At 40.8% G+C, this 18,850-nt stretch overlaps 1 protein-coding gene across 3 annotated transcripts in view; it reads right to left on the minus strand.

Moving 5' to 3' along the window:
- Window positions 1-18,850, minus strand: part of daam1 (dishevelled associated activator of morphogenesis 1) — a 188,273-nt gene that overhangs the window by 19,427 nt on the left and 149,996 nt on the right. For 2 of the 3 annotated variants that reach the window (XM_062968612.1, XM_062968611.1), the window contains 3 exons: window positions 10,718-10,747; window positions 8,370-8,473; window positions 923-1,007 (listed from right to left, as the gene is read on the minus strand). In XM_062968612.1, coding sequence (XP_062824682.1) covers window positions 923-1,007; window positions 8,370-8,473; window positions 10,718-10,747 — 219 coding nt within the window. The remainder of the gene's footprint in view (window positions 1-922; window positions 1,008-8,369; window positions 8,474-10,717; window positions 10,748-18,850) is intronic. The other variant, XM_062968613.1, reaches the window with a different exon arrangement.

Below are 18,850 nucleotides of genomic sequence, written 5' to 3' on the forward strand. Positions count from 1 at the left end.
AGCAGGGGGCCAGTTCACGATACTTCGGACTGTTGGAGGGCCGAACTATAGTTGGCCACTGAGCAATTATTATTATTATTATTATTAATAATAATAATAATAATAATAATAATAAAAGAGGGTTGGAAGAGACCCTTTGGACCATTGAGTCCAATCCCCTTCTGCCTTTGTGCACCGAAAGCACAAGCAAAGCATCCCTGACAGATGGCCACCCAGCTTCAATGTTAATAATAATAATAATAATAATAATAATAATAATAATAATAATAATAATTGATTATTGATGTCGCCATCCCAGGTGACAGTCGCATTGACAAAAAACAACAGGAAAAACTCAGCCGCTATCAGAACCTCAAGATTGAACTTCAAAGACTCTGGCAGAAACCAATGCAGGTGGTCCCGGTGGTGATGGGCACACTGGGTGCCGTGCCAAAAAATCTCAGCCGGCATTTGGAAACAACAGACATTGACAAAATTACGATCTGCCAGCTGCAAAAGGCCACCCTACTGGGATCTGCGCACATCATCCAAAAATACATCACACAGTCCTAGACACTTGGGAAGTGTTCGACTTGTGATTTTGTGATATGAAATCCAGCATATCTATCTTGTTTGCTGTGTCATAATAAAATAATAATAATAATAAAAGAGGGTTGGAAGAGACCCCTTGGATCATTTAGCCCAACCTTCTTTTGCCCTTGTGCCGTGGGGGCCGGATAAATGGCTTCGATGGGCCGCATCCGGCCCCCGGGCCTTAGTTTGGGGACCCCTGGTGTAGACTCATATAATGCGGACTGAACTGCATTAAACTGAATTACCGGTATATGAGTCTACATATAATCCAGTTTAATCTGTGTTGTAATGGCATCGTAGACAGTTTCCCAGAGGACTGTGCGAGCACCTATACAGCTGTCTGACTCACCTGTTCAAGCATGTCCTTCGGCAGGTCCTCTTGCTCATCCATTGTCAAAATTGCACGTTTAATTTCATCATTTGATAATTTCAGCCTGCAAAAAGCAACAACAAAATCTGTTCAACTCAACTTTCACAACAAGGGAGAAAACCAGTTTTCTAGAGTCCAGTTCCAGTTCCAGAGGAAGGTTCCTAACCATTATTTCCAATGCCAGTGGTCCCCAATCTGAGGCCCTTAGGCCGGATGCGGCACTCCAAGCTAATTTATGCAGCCCCTACCTTAAACCTTAGACTGAGGATCACTCTAAGTCTGAAACAACTTGAAGGCTTACAACAACATCTTAGTTAACTTGACTCTCTCATCAGCCCAAAGCAGCCCCACAATTCCCATTGAAATATGCAGTCAGTTCCTAGACAAAGCAGGGTTGTGGTGTTATATAGAGCACATTACAAGAGTTTATGAGGTTCATTTTAACCCTTTGTTCAAATACAGCCTGAAAAGGAAGGAAAGAACAGAAAGCAGAAGGCAACACTGATTCTTGGAAAAGAATAGGCCATGCTTTGAAATCTCAAGCCAATCTTGATCTTACAGCAAGGGGCAGACTGGCTAGCATGGCATCACTATAACTTCTGATTATTCCCATTACTACAGCGAAACACAATCAGTCTTGGATCAGATATGGAAGAGAAATGTAAAATGCATTTTTTTACAGAAACAGGCAGCAATAGCCAGCAGGGAGCGGTGTTTTCTTGCTCTTGCTCAACAGCTACTCAGCTGATTCACTCTGTAATTTTTGCTGGTGGCAGGTTTAGACCATAGGAGGTTGGCTGAGGCTTTCCTGATCAAATGTAAGTCATGTCACCTCTCCTCACTGTCTAAGGCCAATGAAGGAAGGGTACTGTAATACTGAGGAGGAAGCAAGCTTGTTTTTTTTGCTACTCCAGAAACCAAAACAAGGAGCAGAAGATTCAAACTACAGGAAAAGAGATTCCACCAAAACATTAGGATGAACTCCTGACAGTAAGAGCTGTTTGACTGTGGATTATGATTCCTAAGAGTGTGGTGGAGTCTCCTTCTCTCAAGGTTTTAAAATAGACTTTGGATGTCCATCTGTCAGGAGAGATTTGACTGTGTATTCCTGCATGTTTGAGTTGGATGGCCCTGAGGGTCACTTCCAACCTTATGGTTGCAAGATTCATTATCTGAAGGGCAACGTGTTGCACACACCTAACTTCAAGGTTTTACAAAAGATTTCTGTTAGGGATCATGTTAGTTATTTTAAGTGAAGGAGAAATTATACAACTCTGTTCTAACATACAGGATAAATATGAATCCTGATCACTGTAATTTAGCAGCCAAAAGATGCAACACACTTCTAGGTGTATCAACAGAAATATAAGGTTCTGATTATGAAAAGTCAAAGTTGCACAATATGGTATAGCTCACAGAGTAATATACCTAGGAGATTCAAATCACCTGTTCAATGAACTTCCCAGGTGATCTTTGGACAGTTACTCTCTCCTCTCACCCAACCTACCTATAAGGTTGTTTTGAGGATGAAGTGCTTAGGAGGAAACTTGTTTATATTGTCCCAAGCTTACTACCAAATAGGTGGGGCATACCTGCAATTCATAAATAATAGAAATATTGTTTCCTAAATTTGAACCTGTGGGAGGACTGAGTAAGAGATTGTGTGATTACACATCTACAACAGGACATGAAAATGTTTCTTTCTTACTGCAAACTCCATAACACAGTCCAACTAAAAACAAAAACTGCGTGTCTTGGTTTTTAACCCTGTTCCTGGGGATTATTTGGGATGCTGATTCAGAAACTTGCATTGGAGAAACTGCATCAGCTTTAATTTCTTAGATATGGGTGAGCAGATGGCAACTCATAGATGCCACATGTTCTGCATCTCAGAAACTAGAGCTGGTAGGAGAAAGCTGGTGCCATTTTTGGAATCGGCAGGTCAGATATATTGAGAAACAGGTCTAGCATTTGAGGTGGCCAAATATAATAACAACAACAATAATAATAATAATAATAGCTTAAGTTCTTACTTGCCTCTCCACATTGCTTGAGGCGGATTACAAGAAATCTAAGGACACATAATCATTATAAACATTATATAAAATATGTGTTGGTCAAGGGTCCCCGGGGGTGCAGCGGTTTAAAGCGCTGAGCTGCTGAACTTGAGGACCGAAAGGTCGAAGGTTCGAATCTGGGGAGTGGAGTGAGCGCCCGCTGTTAGGCCCAGCTTCTGCCAACCTAGCAGTGCGAAAACATGCAAATGTGAGTAGATAAATAGGTACTGCTCTGGCGGGAAGGTAACAGCGCTCCATGCAGTCATGCCAGCCACATGACCTTGGAGGTGTCTACAGACAACATCAATTCTTCGGCTTAGAAATGCAGATGAGCACCAACCCCCAGAGTCAGACACGACTGGACTTAATGTCAGGGGAAAACTTTTATCTTTACCTACAATGTAATTCATCAACCAGTATGGTCAACAGCCTGTGACTCATAGACAGCTGGTAGAAGGCAAGAAATAAAGTTGCATTCTTTTGAAAATTTAATAAAAATAAAAATAAAAACCTCTTTCTTATTCTCATGCTGAAATAAAAGCCAGAGCCTGCCTGAATTACAAGTAACTAATTGTGGGAACCGGAGATTAATTGAGGAACTGCACATCATGTGAGAGGCTCTGTCAAGCAATGGGTCTGATGCCCCAGCCTGATGAATGATCTAGCATGAGAAGTTGCTCGGTTTCAGCAAACTCATCATGTGGCCTTTGGGCATCAGGATGTGCTCTAGGCCTGGAAAAAAAAAAAAGAACAAGGACACAAAAAGCTCTGCAAGAACATGTCCCTAGAGAGTTCCTGAATGTATACAGAGGAAGGAGGAGTGCAAGCACAAGACATCTTGCGGTGCCAAAAGAGAACAACCTCTTCTCTGACAATGTGATGGGAAAGAGGCCAGAAAAAAGCTATAAGCCTATCCAGAGAAGCCACAGTAATTATCTTTGTTGGCAACAGCTGCCGGGTGGAACTGGGTCACGGCATGGACGGCCGCAAGGATTTAAGCCCTGAAAACTTGTCAATGGGACACAGCGGCTCACAAAGCCTGACAAGCATCAGGAGCAGGCTTTGGTGAGACAGAGCAATGCTCGCATGGAGCGAAAATGTATGCGTCTGGGAACTAAACAAATATGGAAGTGGAACAATATGATTTTGGGCTGAACCTAGCCAAACAAGTTGGTCAAAAGGCTGGATTTGATAGCAGGCATGCAGAACAATAGAAACATACCCACTCCCCATTTCACACACCCAGGGTTTATTTACACTGTAGATTTAATGAAGTTTGATACCACTTTGACTGCCATGGTTCAATGATATGGAATGGCAGGAGTTGCGTTTTCCAAGGTTTTCAGCCTTCTCTGCCAAAGAGTGTGGATGCATCTCCAAACTACAACTCCCAGGATTTCAAAGCACTTAGCTGAATTATTTCTCCAGCAACTTCAAACACAGACATGGCCCGTTGAAGGAGTACTTTGTTATTAGTTTTTAAGTCTGTAGTTAATTGATTGATTTCTATGTTTTGTGTACTTGTGCCCATTATTGTATTATGTTTAGTGGTTGTATGGTTGTAAGTTGTTGTATGGTTTTCTTGGTATGTTGGAAATCGTCCTGAATCCCTTGATGTGATAGGGAGGTATATAAAATTTTATTATTATTTATTATTATTCACCAGGCAACAAAAAACAGTGTTGCAGCTATGACTTTTAAAATTGGAGACGTCTAGAATGATTCAAATCAGGAAGAATGAAAAGAAAACCTAACTGGCCAGTGATGCAAAGAGTAGGGCTAGGTGAAGATTTCAATGCAAAAAAAAAGCATGTGTTGGCTTCAACACGGTCTGAATTAAGGCTCTTGTATAAGGTCTGGTGGATGAATGGCATAAGCACTTCGCCTTGTTTTAAACTTTGTATATTGTATTTTATGACTGTTTTAACTGTTTTAATGTTTTAATTAAATTGCCACTTGTAAGCTGCCCTGAGTCCCCTCGAGTGAGAAGGGCGGGGTATAAATAATTGAAATAATAAATAAATAAACAAATAAATAAAACCAAACTAACAACAACAACAACAACACTTTCTTTGTAATCCACCCTATCTCCCCGGGGGACTCGGGACGGAATACAAATAAAGTATCTCTCCAGGAGGACGCACTGCTGGCACTTTTCTTAGGCTTACTAGGAAGCACTACTTTTGTCATGCTAGATTAAAAGCCTACTGGCTTGTCAGGTAAAGATGGTTTAAAAAATCACGGAAGAGGGAGGAAACTTGAGGTGTTATAGTCAGGGGTTTCAGGAACAGAACACAAGGCCTAGGATCTCCTATTAAGAAAGGGTAGAAGGTAAGTGTAATCAATCAACATTCACCCTGAGATGGACTGAATTAATTTTATAATGTAGATCAGGCATGGGCAAACTTTGGCCCACCAGGTGTTTTGGACTTCAACTCCTACAATTCCTAACAGCCGGTAGGCTGTTAGGAATTGTAGGAGTTGAAGTCCAAAACACCTGGAGGGGCAAGGTTTGCCCATGCCTGATGTAGATGTTCCCATAGACAGTAGTGCTTCTTAGCTTGGTGAACTTACATATTAATGACAAAGATACAACTGCAAGCATCTATTGACCAGTGTCTGAGAAGAAGTGGAATAGCAATGAAGGAAAAATTTAAGGGCATTTTGTAAAATCATATCTAGGAGTGTCTCACAAAATTACAACTCTCATGATTCCATATGCACTGAGCCATGGCGGTTAAAAGTGGTGTTGAATTGTATTAATTCTGTAGTGTAGATGCACTCTGGGCATTACATTGGGAAAGGGTGGAAAGAGAGAAGTCAGCCCAAAATTCTTCTACGCAGCAATCCCATGATCCTAGAACTGGAAAGGTGTCAAAGTCCAACAACTTTCCATTAACCTCCAAACAAAACCTTCAATAGAGGAAGACTCAAAGTTGCATACCTGGCCCAGGTGCAAAGCTGACCTACACTTAACACTCACCCCACACAATGGGAAGGGTTTGCTTCCAAATGATGAAGCCATACATGGTTATGCTGTACTCATAGGAAACTCTCTCTGTGTGTATGTAGAGGGGAGGAACTGAGTAGCACAAACATTTGCCAGCATGAGAAGAAATCTAATATGACCTCACTGTACAATCATTTTCCCAGAGTAGGAAAGTCAAGCAGAAAGAGATAAAGTATCTCGCAAGGCAGGCTCTTTCTCAGTTGCATGCCAGACAATATCTGGCTGGGTTTATAAATGTCTAGGATAAATTAGGAACTGGTCCTGGTTGACTGTTTTGGATGGAGAAATCTTTCATCAACTCAGTGTTGGATGAAAAATACAGTATGAAAAAGGGTTCTTTAAGGGTGGGGCTCTCAATATGCCAAATGGCCTTCCTAACAGCAAAATTGTTTGATTTACCATCCCTGGAGTTGAACATGATCTTCCCAAAAATCCTGCCAGAAGTCCAGTGAGATAGACTAACCAATGTTAACCTGCCACACCCCTCTGCTGCTAGTTTCACCATGATCTCCCCCACTGTACTAACTCCAACCCAATCTTTCAAAAGTGTTCTGCTTTCTGAAATAAATGCATGGCTGTAAAAATACAAACATCAGGAAGAAAGGGTCTGGGTCAAATGAAATCCCTACTTGCTTGTGATAGAAACCAACCAAATGTCTATGATATGAGTAGGGAAATGGTTGGCCTTCCAGATATTTTGAGCTACAATTCCCATCAGCCCCACTTAGCATGGCCAATGACAAGGGATAATGGGAGTTGTAAACTCAAAATTTGGATGCCTGCCATAGATGTGGACGAAACAACAGGAGAAAATACTTCTGGAACATGGCTATACTGCCTGGAAAACACACAACAACCTTCAAATATCCTTAAAGAGGACTATGGCTAGATCTACACTGCTGTATAGCCCAGGATATGACCCCAGATTATCTTATTATCCCAGACTTTCTGGAAGTGTAGACTCATATAATCCAGTTCAAAGCAAATAATCTGGGATCATATCCTGGGATATAGGACAGTTTAGATCCAGCCTACCATATTACTTTTCAGTCTCCTCTTCTCCAAGATAAGCATACCCAGCTCCCCAAACCATTCCTCGTGGAACCTGGTTTCCAGACTTTTAATTTTCTTGGTTGCTTTTTTTTTTTTGGACGTATTCCAGCTTGTCATTATCCTTCTTGAACTGCAGGAACAGAATCAATATTCCAGGTAAAGTCTCATGGAAGCAGAATAGAGCTGTACTCTTACTGCCATCAATCTGGAGACCATACGCCAGTTGAATTGCATTGGGGTTTTTTGGTACTGCAGTACTCGTGTATCTTGACAACTGATATTGACAGGGATACATTCTCTAAGCCCAGGGATCATACACAGCTACAAATGAATAACACTCATTGATAGCTCTATGAGTCTGTCTTGCCTTCCTTTAAATGGGTGGCCATCACTACATTTCTGGCAATCAATCCCATAATTTACAACGTGAAGAAGTATTTCTTTTTATCTCTCCTGAAAACGGGCCGATTTCTGACCAAAGGAGGATGTGGGGACTTTGAATAGCTGTCAAAGTGTATAAAATGTCTTGCATTGTACTGCTTGCTAATGTCCAATTCCTTTTGAGTGGAGACTCTGTATCAGACATCCTTTCAGACCCAAAAGTAAATAAACCTCTGTTCCTTTGCCTTATGTAAAATGGCAAAAAGAAGATTTGCTATGTGGATTCTTTTGGGAAGGTATATTTTCAAGCCTTGTAATTTAAAAACCATCTAAAGACCTATCTCTTCCAGTAGGTTTACCCAGCCAGTTTTTAAGCGTGAATTTTAAACCTGTGTCCTTTGTTTAATCTCTGTTTTGTGAATTTTAATATGTATTTTATAGAAATATGTTTTAACGTGTATCTTTTATAAAATACATTTTAAAATATGTATTTGTGCTATTTTTACACATGTGTTTTAATTAGTCTGCAACCTGGTGGGTAAGAAATAAAATACTAATAATAACAATAATAATTATAATAATTATTAATAATAATTGGATGGTTGAACCTGTGGATGCAGAATCCATGTATTGGGAAGGCCAATTTAATTCACAGGCATAATGCGTGTCCATTTTGCAGCCATATATGGTATTCCTCCTGGCAGACTGGCTATATTTCATTAATATGTACATACACATGGAGAAGGTATTTCTACCTGCCTATAGGACCACATCTATATTTATTTCTCTATGCAATGAGTCACTCAGCACAGGGTGTGTCTGTACTTGACCCTCAAAGCATCTTTAAATATTAACGGAGACGTCCTGCAGCTACAGTCCCAGAACAAGCAGTTCCCGTAGAGGAGAGAGAGCAACAAAGCGATACCTTGAGAGAAGAATATTGCAGTTCTGAGCTCTCCGGCCGTCTATAACCGAAAGCTCCTTGACTTTATGCCTGGCGCTCAGCGTGTCGTCGAGGGTGTCTTCTTTCTGCAAGAAGCATGAAAAGAATGCATTAATAAGCTGATGCGCAAGGGCATTTCGGAGCTTCCGGGGCATGCCAACGTACCCAGCATCCATCAAGAACTTTTACTGAAGCCGATGATTAAAATCCAGAGCCTGCAACTGAAACACAATCAGCTGTTTCATAAACTGGAATGTTCTTTGTGTATGTGCGTGTGCGAGGAGGCTATTAGTTACAAGTGTATAAATATTTATCCAGATGGAAAGATTTAAGAACCCACAAGTGTGTAGACATTGAGGAACATGGAAAGGCTTCCCTGGCATACACAAATTGCCATATTCCATTTAAAGCTATTTTACCAGCAGCTACGATGCTGGCAGAAATACCTCTGGAGTTTCAAACTCCGATGTGGATTTTGAGAAGAAGAGCACATACTATGCACACAAAAGACCACAAGTTCAAATTCTGACATCAATAGTTAAACAGGGATTGGAAGCAACTCCATTAGGAAAGACCTTTGATTGTCAAATTGATCAATATTCTAATTCAATATGAAGCATTTTCTTATTACAACCCACATTATATTGAATCAAACCACTGGTGAATCTAGACTGAATTCATGGAGCTTTCTAGATATTGTTGGACTGCATCTCCCAGCATTTTTTACCATAGGGTTGCTACTAAGGCTGATTGGAGTTGCAAATCATCAATATCTGGAGAGTGGCATTATTTTCTCCTTTGATATAGTTTTTCTACCTACTGTTTCAGGTGCCAGTTAGAAGTATATATACTTGTGCAAGCTTTGGTATACTAAGCAAGGATGTTTTTGTCTTCCATTCCTGTTTGTATTACATTTATTAGCCCAAATGCAGCCATTAGTCCCAACTAGAGTCAAACCGCTAAACCAATGGGAACTTGGTAAGTCAAGACACATATAAGCTTCATTCATTCAGTGTGGGTCTACTCTAGCACTTGAGACTAAATGATGGACTTGGACCACAACTGTTTAGCAGACCTTAATTATTGGTATAAGATGTTTGAAATTTGTGATATTGTGGCATGGATCACCCACAAGAAAAGACTGAATATGAACTGAAAGGTCCCCAGTACTCTGACTGACGGACTGACAAAACTTCTGAATAAACAAAATGCAATACTAGCCAATTGCTCCCCCCAAAATATGCAATTATCAAACCAGAAAAGGTGAGGAGCACATTGTTAGAAATCAAGAATGCCTGAAGATGACTGTAAACTTTTGCAGTGCTGCTTTTGCTGAATAAAGGTCAATTTATGTTTGCATATGATGCTAAACCATGGTCTGTCAAGGTTTGCTGCTTAAACCATGAGACAATTAGACAAACCTGGAGACAATTACACACAACAGGAGTTTACTTCCAACTTCTGATCTATCTCTCACTGCCTTTGGTAGCTTACAAAACGGTGGCCCTATCTGCACTGCCATATAATGCAGTTTCAGACTATATTAGATGATCAATGTAGGCTCTCTTTAACGGAATTGAACTGCATTATATGGCAGTGTATATGGGACCTTAGAAATCAGCTAAAGATTAAGCATCCTTCTGGGTCCAGATATAACCATGGGCCATGGTTTAAACAGGCTAGAGTTTGAAACCCAAAAATCAGCCAATGCTTCTGTCTGGTTTGTAGTTACTAATAAAATATTGTTTGTTTGCAGAGATAAGTTTGGACACAAGAACAAGACACAATTAATCAAATGATAACTTAATTTAGTTTCACGTACAAAGTGAGAAATCCAAGACTCTTGGATTTCTGGTATCACAAAAAAGGATGCAGAATATTCTTAGTCACCATCATCTATTATTCCATTGTTCTTTTGAAAATGTATATACAAATCCCAACTTATTCATGCCCAACAATGGCTTACAGCTTGCCCCTCTGATGCCTTCACACCATTTAAAGAAGCTCACAATAATTAAACCCAACATTTATGAATGACAGACAGATACAGCAGGTTAAAAATAGGAAATAAAGCTTTGAAGAGGAAGGTCTTCACCATTTGGTGAAATAACATCAAAGATTGTGCCAACAGTTCATGTAAAAATACTGAGAAGGTCCTTTGTATAGTATACAGCTATGGGGCTTCTGCTATAGTTGATACACTGAGGCAGCTCTCTTTATCAGCTCTTAGGAGATAAGCAACCTAATAAATGAAGAGGGAATCCCTGAAGTTACATCAGGTGAGAACGACACACTTATTCGACCAAAGACTTGGACAGAAACGTACTTACCTGTCTGGAGTTACTGTTCACAAAGAAGTCCTACAGCCAGAGCAGAAGCATGGGGATAGGCAGGAAAAAAGCGTGCAGTTCAGTGGTCACAGCAAAAAAATAAAATAAAATAAAGAACAACCACAAAACAGAAAGAACAACAACAGAGAGAGAAGAGTCAAAGCACAGTTGGAAGGAATATATAATTCAGCGGTGCTTCTTTTTGCAATAAATAATCTACTACAACAACAACCTACAGCTCTATGGAAATACCAACTCATTGGTTATAATGCAGACCAGGTACAATCAAAAAAGGTTAGCGGAAAGATACCAAAGCAGCAAAGCATGCCATATCAAGAGATATGCAACAAGCAAGACATTGGTTAGGAAGATGCTACCTTCATTGATCATTCATGCATGTTTCTACTAAGATGGGGTAAAAGAATGAGAAGTGAAACTAACACACCTGATGAGGGTATACCCTTCACATTTGCTGGGTTTTGAGGCAAAGGACCCTCTCAAAAGTGGAAAAACCATTAATTTATAAAAACCAATATTTTTCTAAATCTAAAAGAACATCTCTCTTGGTCCTTCGATATGATTAAGACTCTATAAACAAAAGGCAGCTATTATCCCCTTGGCTCTAGTTTCAGTACATCTTGGAGGGGAAAAAGAAAAGGCCAGTGAATGAAGATTAATCCCCATCTTTCACACACTTGGCTTTCAACCCAGTAGATAAGTTTGCCGTCCTTGGTAGATGTTGAAAGGTATGATTAACGGATGAGCAGTTTCCCTGGTCTGTGAGATAGAAAAGCTATACACATGTGCAACATCACACTATGGGAAAAAGTACTTTCGGGGTAACAACTCTCAGAATTCCTAGTAGTAATGCTGGCCAGTATCAGCTGCACATTAAGATAAGAAAAATAAACACCACAGAGAATTTACAAAGCGTGATATAGACAATCGTCAAGTTACAAACATTTGACTTGCAAACAATTCCTAGTTAAGAAAGGGGGTAAGACAACACGAAGTGATGGGAAATCTTCCTCATAGAAGGGAAATTCACTCTTGTAAGAGTTATCCTGGGGAAAAGTGGTCTCTACTGAAACTTTATCACAAACCCTTGGTTCCATGACAACCCAAAATTTTCAAAATCCAATTGTCACAGGGACAGGAAGGGAGGTAAAACCTTCTCAACAGGGGCACAGAGAGCAAAACAAATGTTACATGGGCAGTAACCCTTCCCTATGTTATTCAAAACAATTTTTAAAATTGGCTGGAGTAACACTTAACTGTTACATACAAATTCAACTTAAGAATCAACCTACAGAGCCTATCTTGCATGTAAATATGGGGATTTCCTGTAGTAACAATGAAGACATTGACATAGTTCAAGATTTCCCACACTTTGACTCAGACTATTGTCAAGAAATCAGAAGATGAAGACTCAGAAGCAACGAGACCAGATCTGAAGCGGAAATACGTATCATTGAATTAGGATTGTCCATATCATATATCTCCAATTTCTACGTATGGTTGTGAAAACAGAAGATGAACTCATTTGAGGGTATGCTATGGCAGGAGAGCTCTACAGATACCATGGATTACCAACAAATGATCCTTAAGCAAATGAAGCCTGAACTCCTCCTAGAAGCCAAGATGTCTAAACTTAGGCGGTCATATTTTGTACATATCAAAAGAAGACATGACTGCCTAGAAAAGGCAGTAATGATTGGTATGGTACAAGGAAGTAGGAAAAGATCCCTATCTATTTATCTACCTATGCAATCAAAGAAGCCATGATAGATCTGAGTTGGCAAAACCTGAGCAGGGCGTTTGATGATGGAGCAACTTGGAGGTCTCCTATTCATAAAGTCACCATAAGTCAAACTGGTAGAAATTAACACTATAACCATGCCTATGGCCTGGTCACACTGTGAGCATTATAGCAGTATTAGAGACTAAAAGAACACAAAAGATTGCTTTATACTGAACGTTGAGCAAGAAATGTCCTATGGGATCATCACAGGGTGTTGGTTAGAAGCGTGATTGCCATAATAACATAATAATAATATCTTTGTTCTTTTTTCTCATGGATGCATAAGGATGTCTGGGTTTCCTAACCTATACCATTGAACTTCTGCTCAGATATACCATCACGTCTACATTTAAATAACAATCTTTTACAGCACTGGGATGGAGTAGAATGTTGTTTATTTTTAAGTTTCTAAGATGGCCAACAAAACTAATAGTTATTCAACCACTACGTTCAGATTTTGCCCAGCACCCAGAGGAATTGAAAATAACATTTTGTTTTAAAGGATGAATAACCAACTATGATGGGGAAAAATATGAACGAGAATAAACAAAAACAAACAAACAAAACCAGGGTAGGTTTTCGATAACATTTTACAGGATCTCCCTCCCATATTTAGACAGAATTGTTTATTTTGTGGTAACACAAAATGGGACTAGAAGACACTGGGCTTATTCAAATAATGGCTATATCTAAAAACAGAAAAACCTTCAAGGGTGGGAGGTGAAGAGTAGGTTTGTCTACTTTATTTCCAGAAAGCATTTGCTTGCTTAAATTTCCCTCCAGGAGGTATAGTTAGGTTGGTGTCAAACTGCATTAATTCTACAGTGAAGATGCACTCTTAAGACTACTCTCCAAGTTTAATAGGATTAACTATGGGATGAAATACTACATCCTTGTGTGAAAGGAGGTAGCACAGAAAGTGGCAAAGAAGGTCTAGAAATCACAAATTCTTTTGAGAAGCAGCTTGGAGAGCTGGGTATGTTCAGCCTAGAAAACAGAAGTTTAAGAAATGATTTCTTCATCATTCACATAGTCAGAACTATGTTTAAATATCGGAAAGGATGTCATATTGAAGATGGAGAAAGTTTGTCTTCTGCTTCTCTGGGCATGAGGACATGGAGCAAGGGATTCAAACTACAAGAGAAGGGATCTTCTGATGGCAAAAAATGTTTGACAGTGGAATATGCCATTGCCTTCACACATGGTGGGGGTCTCCTTTCTTTTTAAGGGAATTGTGATGGCGCGATAGGTTAAACCAAACTAAGGCCTGGGGGGTGGATATGGCCCCCTGGGTGCTTACCTCAGGCCCTGCACATTTTCCCTGTCCTCTTGACATAAGGACACGGTGGTTCATCATGTCCCTATGCCAAAAAGACGGGGGAGGAAGGCACATAGCAGCTGAGAGCCCTCCTGGCATAATGATGGTGCGAGTGACCTCGAGAAAGGCATGCAGCTGCTGATAGCTCTCCGGAGCACACTCAACTGACTGTCTTGCCCTCTTCCTGGCATAATGCCAAGAGGCCAGCCCAAGGATCGGGGGTGTGTGTGTGTGTGAATTGGGACAGTTGTCGCATGTCCCACCTTCCTCCCAGCATAAAGATGGGACAAGCAGCCCTGTCCTTATGCTGGGAGGACAACCTGAGGATGACACAGGCCCTGCCCTGCTCTTAGGGATTCCTCTTCTTCAGAAGAGGAAGGGGAGCAGGAAAGTGTTCATGAATCAGAGGGGTAGTTGGAATCTGAGGAGGAGATTTTGCAACAGAGATGTCGTTCAGCTAGAATAGCTGCCAGAAATGCAGCTGAGTAATTAAGAAATGCCCTAGCAGCTGTGAGGGGACTCAGGGCTATAAAGCAGAAGCAGGTGCAGCCAGCTCTTGCTGGTAACAAACTGACTCTTCGCTTCCCGTGTGCCTGCTTCAAGCCTGCATCTGGGAAATTGCTCCTAAGGATTTATTGCTGTTTCTTTGTGTGAAGTAAGACTGCTATTTGATTTGGGAATTTATCACAGACTAAGAACTGTGCTTGCCCTAAGACTTCCTTGCTTCATTTTGCATTATTCCACTGAGTGTGCTGTACTTTATGTTTTCCTGCTGTTCTTGAAAGACAAAACAGGACACCTGCTCCCTCTTGGCTCTGTTCTTTCCCAGGCTCTCCCCACTCAGCGTGTGCCCACTACCCCCTCCTGGCCCATCCCTCCTGGCTGGGCCCACAATAAGACCCCAAGGCAAAAAAGTTTGCCCATGCCTGGGTTAAACCCTTGTGCTGATTGAACTGCTGACCTGAAGGCAGTTCGAATCCGGGAGATAGGGTGAGTTCCTGTCTGTCAGCCCTAGCTCCCTGCCAACCAAGCAATTTGAAAACATGCAAATGTGAGTAGATAAATAGGTACCGCTTCAGCGGGAAAAGGCAAGAGACATGGCAACCGGCCACACGATTAGGAGGTAACAACACTAGCTCGGCTTGAAAATGGAGAAAAGCACCTCCCAGAAGCCAGAGATAAGCACCGCCTCCAGAAGTCGATAATTAAAAGGAGAAGCCTTGCCTTTGTTTGTGTGTCTCACTGTATCTGTGATTGTAAGAGCATTGAATGTTTGTCTATGTATGTAAATAAATACTTTAATCTGCTCTGAGTCCCGTAGTGGAGAATGGTGGAATATAAATAGCGTGTATTATGCATATTATTATTAAACAAAGGCTGTCTGGGCATCTGTCAGGAGTGCTTTGATTGTGTACGCATAAATGGCAGAATGGGGCAGGACGGGATGGCCTTTGGGAGTCTCTTCCAACACTATGTTTCTATGATTTATTTTTGGCTCATATGATTCAATGTTTAGCTTGTGAACTTTTGGGATTAAGAGCCCTGCTTCTGGTTTGACTCTAATGTTGTAGCTGAAGTGGGCTTTAATGACTTCATTAGCTTTAAATGTCACAGAAGATGGATGTTAGCTCTTGCTCTAATTCCCATTAATGGATGCTATGGGGGCAGAATATTATTTTGCATCCTCCCAAATGTGCCAGACCCTGGAGGGAGAACAAAGAGACGTTTGGGAATCGCAGGCCAAAGTGTGAAAGCAAAACGCTGCAAGCTGCAAGCGCCACGGCTATGGCTCATAAAAATAATTCAGTTCTGCAGAGACCGACCTCTATGCAAACAGCTATCTAGCTGAAAGTTTTATTGCCTTTACTAGGTCAGAAGGGAGCATCTTCAAAAATCTGCATGGAAAGCAATGTAATAAATATGGGACGTGCTCCGCAACACGGAGATCATTAAAAAGCTCCTCTGTTTGTAATAAAGAATTCCATATATATTATGCTCCCTTCTTTGTCCCATTCCAAGTATTACAGATCTAGAAATTGTATGGAAATAAAGCCATTGCCCCTTTAATAGATTACTTTTATGCCTAGAGTCCGAGTTGAGAGAAAGGCTGCATCTACACTGCAGAATTAATGCAATATCACCCCATTTGAACTGCCATGGCTCAATGCTATGGGGTGCTGGGATCTGAAGTATCCTGGCAGAGAAGGTGAGGACCTTGTAAAACTTCAATTCCCATAATCATCATCATCATCATCATCATCATCATCATCATCATCTTCTTCTTCTTCTTCTTCTTCTTCTTCTTCTTCTTATTATTATTATTATTATTATTGATATACCTTTTTTTCTGTGGTATCATAGGGAAGCACCAGCACTCTTTGGAAGAGAAGGCTAAAGACCTTGTAGAACTACATCTCACATAACTGCATAATCATCATCATCATGTTCCATTTCTAAGTCAAGGAGCCTGTTGTCCATAGACACTTCCTGGCCGTATTGCCAGCATGGCTACATGGGAACCTTATTACCTTCCCGCCGAAGTGGTACCTATTGATCTACTCACATTTGCATGTTTTTGAACTGCTAGGTTGCCAAGAGCTAGGGCTAACAGTGGGAGCTCACCCCAACTTATGGCTTCAAACTGCCAACCTTTAGGTCAGCAGATTCAACAGTTTAATGGTTTAACTCGTTGCACCACCACGACCCCATCAATGTACAGAATTGAGCCATTATCGTTAAAGTGGTGTCAAACTGAGATAATTCTACAGTGCAGACACACTAATATGAGCAAGTACTGTAGAGTAGACCAAAGCACTCTTTGACCCAGTTCTTCTAGGGCTTTACACCAATAGCACATACTCAGTTACCCTAAAAATAAGACAGGGTGTTATATTTTTTTTTGCTCCAAACAATGTATTAGGGCTTATTTTCAAGGATGCCTTAATTTTCCAAATTGAGTTTTTATGAACTGTAACTAGGGCTTATTTTTGAAATAGGACTTATATTTCGAGCATTCTCAAAAATCATGCTAGGACTTATTTTCAGGGACACAGGGTAAGCATGCATTGTAAACGATTTGCAAGCTTTAGGCATGATTCTTACTCAATGGTTTATTTATGAATGCAGTTGGCCCTCCACATTTGTGATGAGTCATGGGCCATGTAGTCCCGTTTCTGGCACTGTGGTGCCAGATGAAGAGGAAAACTTGGGTTTTTCACCGTTTCAGTCAGAATTGGAACTTTCCCAGCCAGATTTGGAAACCTTGCACCTGCAAGAGATTTGTCTTCCAGAAGTCTGTCAAACAAGCCCTGAGCCTAAATCTCCTACGTTTTCTCGCCATGAGTTTTGTAAACAACAGAGGGGAGTTCAAGCGGCGTCTCGCAGGAGTGCTAGGATAGCTGCTAAGCATTCAGCTGATTAAGCCTGCTTTCCATGGGAAACTTTAAGGAGTCATGCATCTGGACTCAGAGAATAGCTTTCGTTTCTGGTTCTCCAGAGAACTGCTCTTTGGTGGGAAAACTAGACCCTATTTAGGTGTTTCGCCCACGAAGGGATCTTGCGGAGTCAATTCGTCAGCTACTGGAGTAGGTTGTGTGTGGACAGCGCTACTCCTGTTTCCAAGCCCTCGCTCCTGATTCCAAGCCTTCGCTCCTGTTTCCAAGCCTTCGTTCCCGTTTCCAGCCTTGTTTATCTCCACGGATCTTGCCTTGTTTCCTAGGATTAGCCTTGTTTTTCCAGGACTCAGCCTTGCCTTGCTTTCCGGATTTTGCCAAGTAATTCCACGGATCTTGTCCTTGCTCCTCGTTCCTTGCTGCCTTGTATCAAGCCTTGTTTCAAGTTACTCCATAGCCTCGCTCAAGTTTCATGGACTAAAGGACCTTGTCATCTCCCCTCACTTTGCCTGGCAAAGTGAGTGTTTCGGTTACTGGATTACAACTTTGGACCTTAATATTTCATATTGGACGTTGTTTCTTTGGACTAATTTTGACCTTTCCTGAAAGGTCTATTTCTGGACTATTTTCTACACTTGTTTTTATTAACTTTATATATTCCTTCAATAAAGATATTAGATAGATTCTGGCCTCTGTGTATGGTTATTGGTGCTCTGCAGCCTGGGTCCTGACAACATTTGATCCAAATGTTGAGGAATCTCTAAGTCCCCCAATAGAAGTTGGCCACAGAATCGTGTTAGAGGACCTTAAGATTCCTAGATATTTTAAAATTTACCACTCTCCCTTATAATGGGAGCTGTTTTGTTTGTAGACATTAAAAAAAACAAGGTCCAAAGTAACCAAATTGAACAGCTGGAGCCTTTCTGTTTTTTTTTTTTAAACCAAAGAAAATTTGATGGCAAGTGTCAGGAATGCAAATATATTTTGAGTCTCAAACTTGTATGGAAAAGCTACTCTTTCCTTCCTGTTTTGCTAGATAGACACATTTTTGTGGAGAGATGGTGGCAGGAGGCCAAATCAAGGGCTCCCCCTTCTTTTTGTAAAATTAGCATGCAAGGATTTGTTTTCACAAGTGCAGTAGCTGGCTTTCATTCTGATGTTCATGGCAATCGTCCCTATGCAAATATTTACAAATGCAGAATAAAGGATTAGTTTATTCTAAGCTAGCTCAAGACCTTTCGCCGCCTCAGGCACAAAAAACTCCAATGCGATGTACCCAAATTAATTAACATGGGGGCGTGATGTCTACTAGATGTTTTCTCAACACAAGCCTATTTTGGTTTAATTAATTTGTAGGACACGTGAAGCATTATTTACTACCCAAAGACAGTTGTACTGGTCTGGAAGATCTGCATACAAAGGGATTTTGTAGCACCTTAATGGATAAGGGTGGATCTACATTGTAGATTTAATGCAGTTTGACACCACTGTCATGGCTGAGTACTATAGGATCCTGCCAGTTGTAGTTTGGGGAGGCACCCACACCCTGGCAGAGAAAGCTAAAGACTGTGTAAAACTACAACTCCCACCCCTAATTTGCTATTGTTTAACAACTTTTACAA

The sequence above is a fragment of the Anolis carolinensis genome, chromosome 1 (genome assembly GCF_035594765.1).
Source record: "Anolis carolinensis isolate JA03-04 chromosome 1, rAnoCar3.1.pri, whole genome shotgun sequence".
NCBI lineage: Eukaryota > Metazoa > Chordata > Lepidosauria > Squamata > Dactyloidae > Anolis > Anolis carolinensis.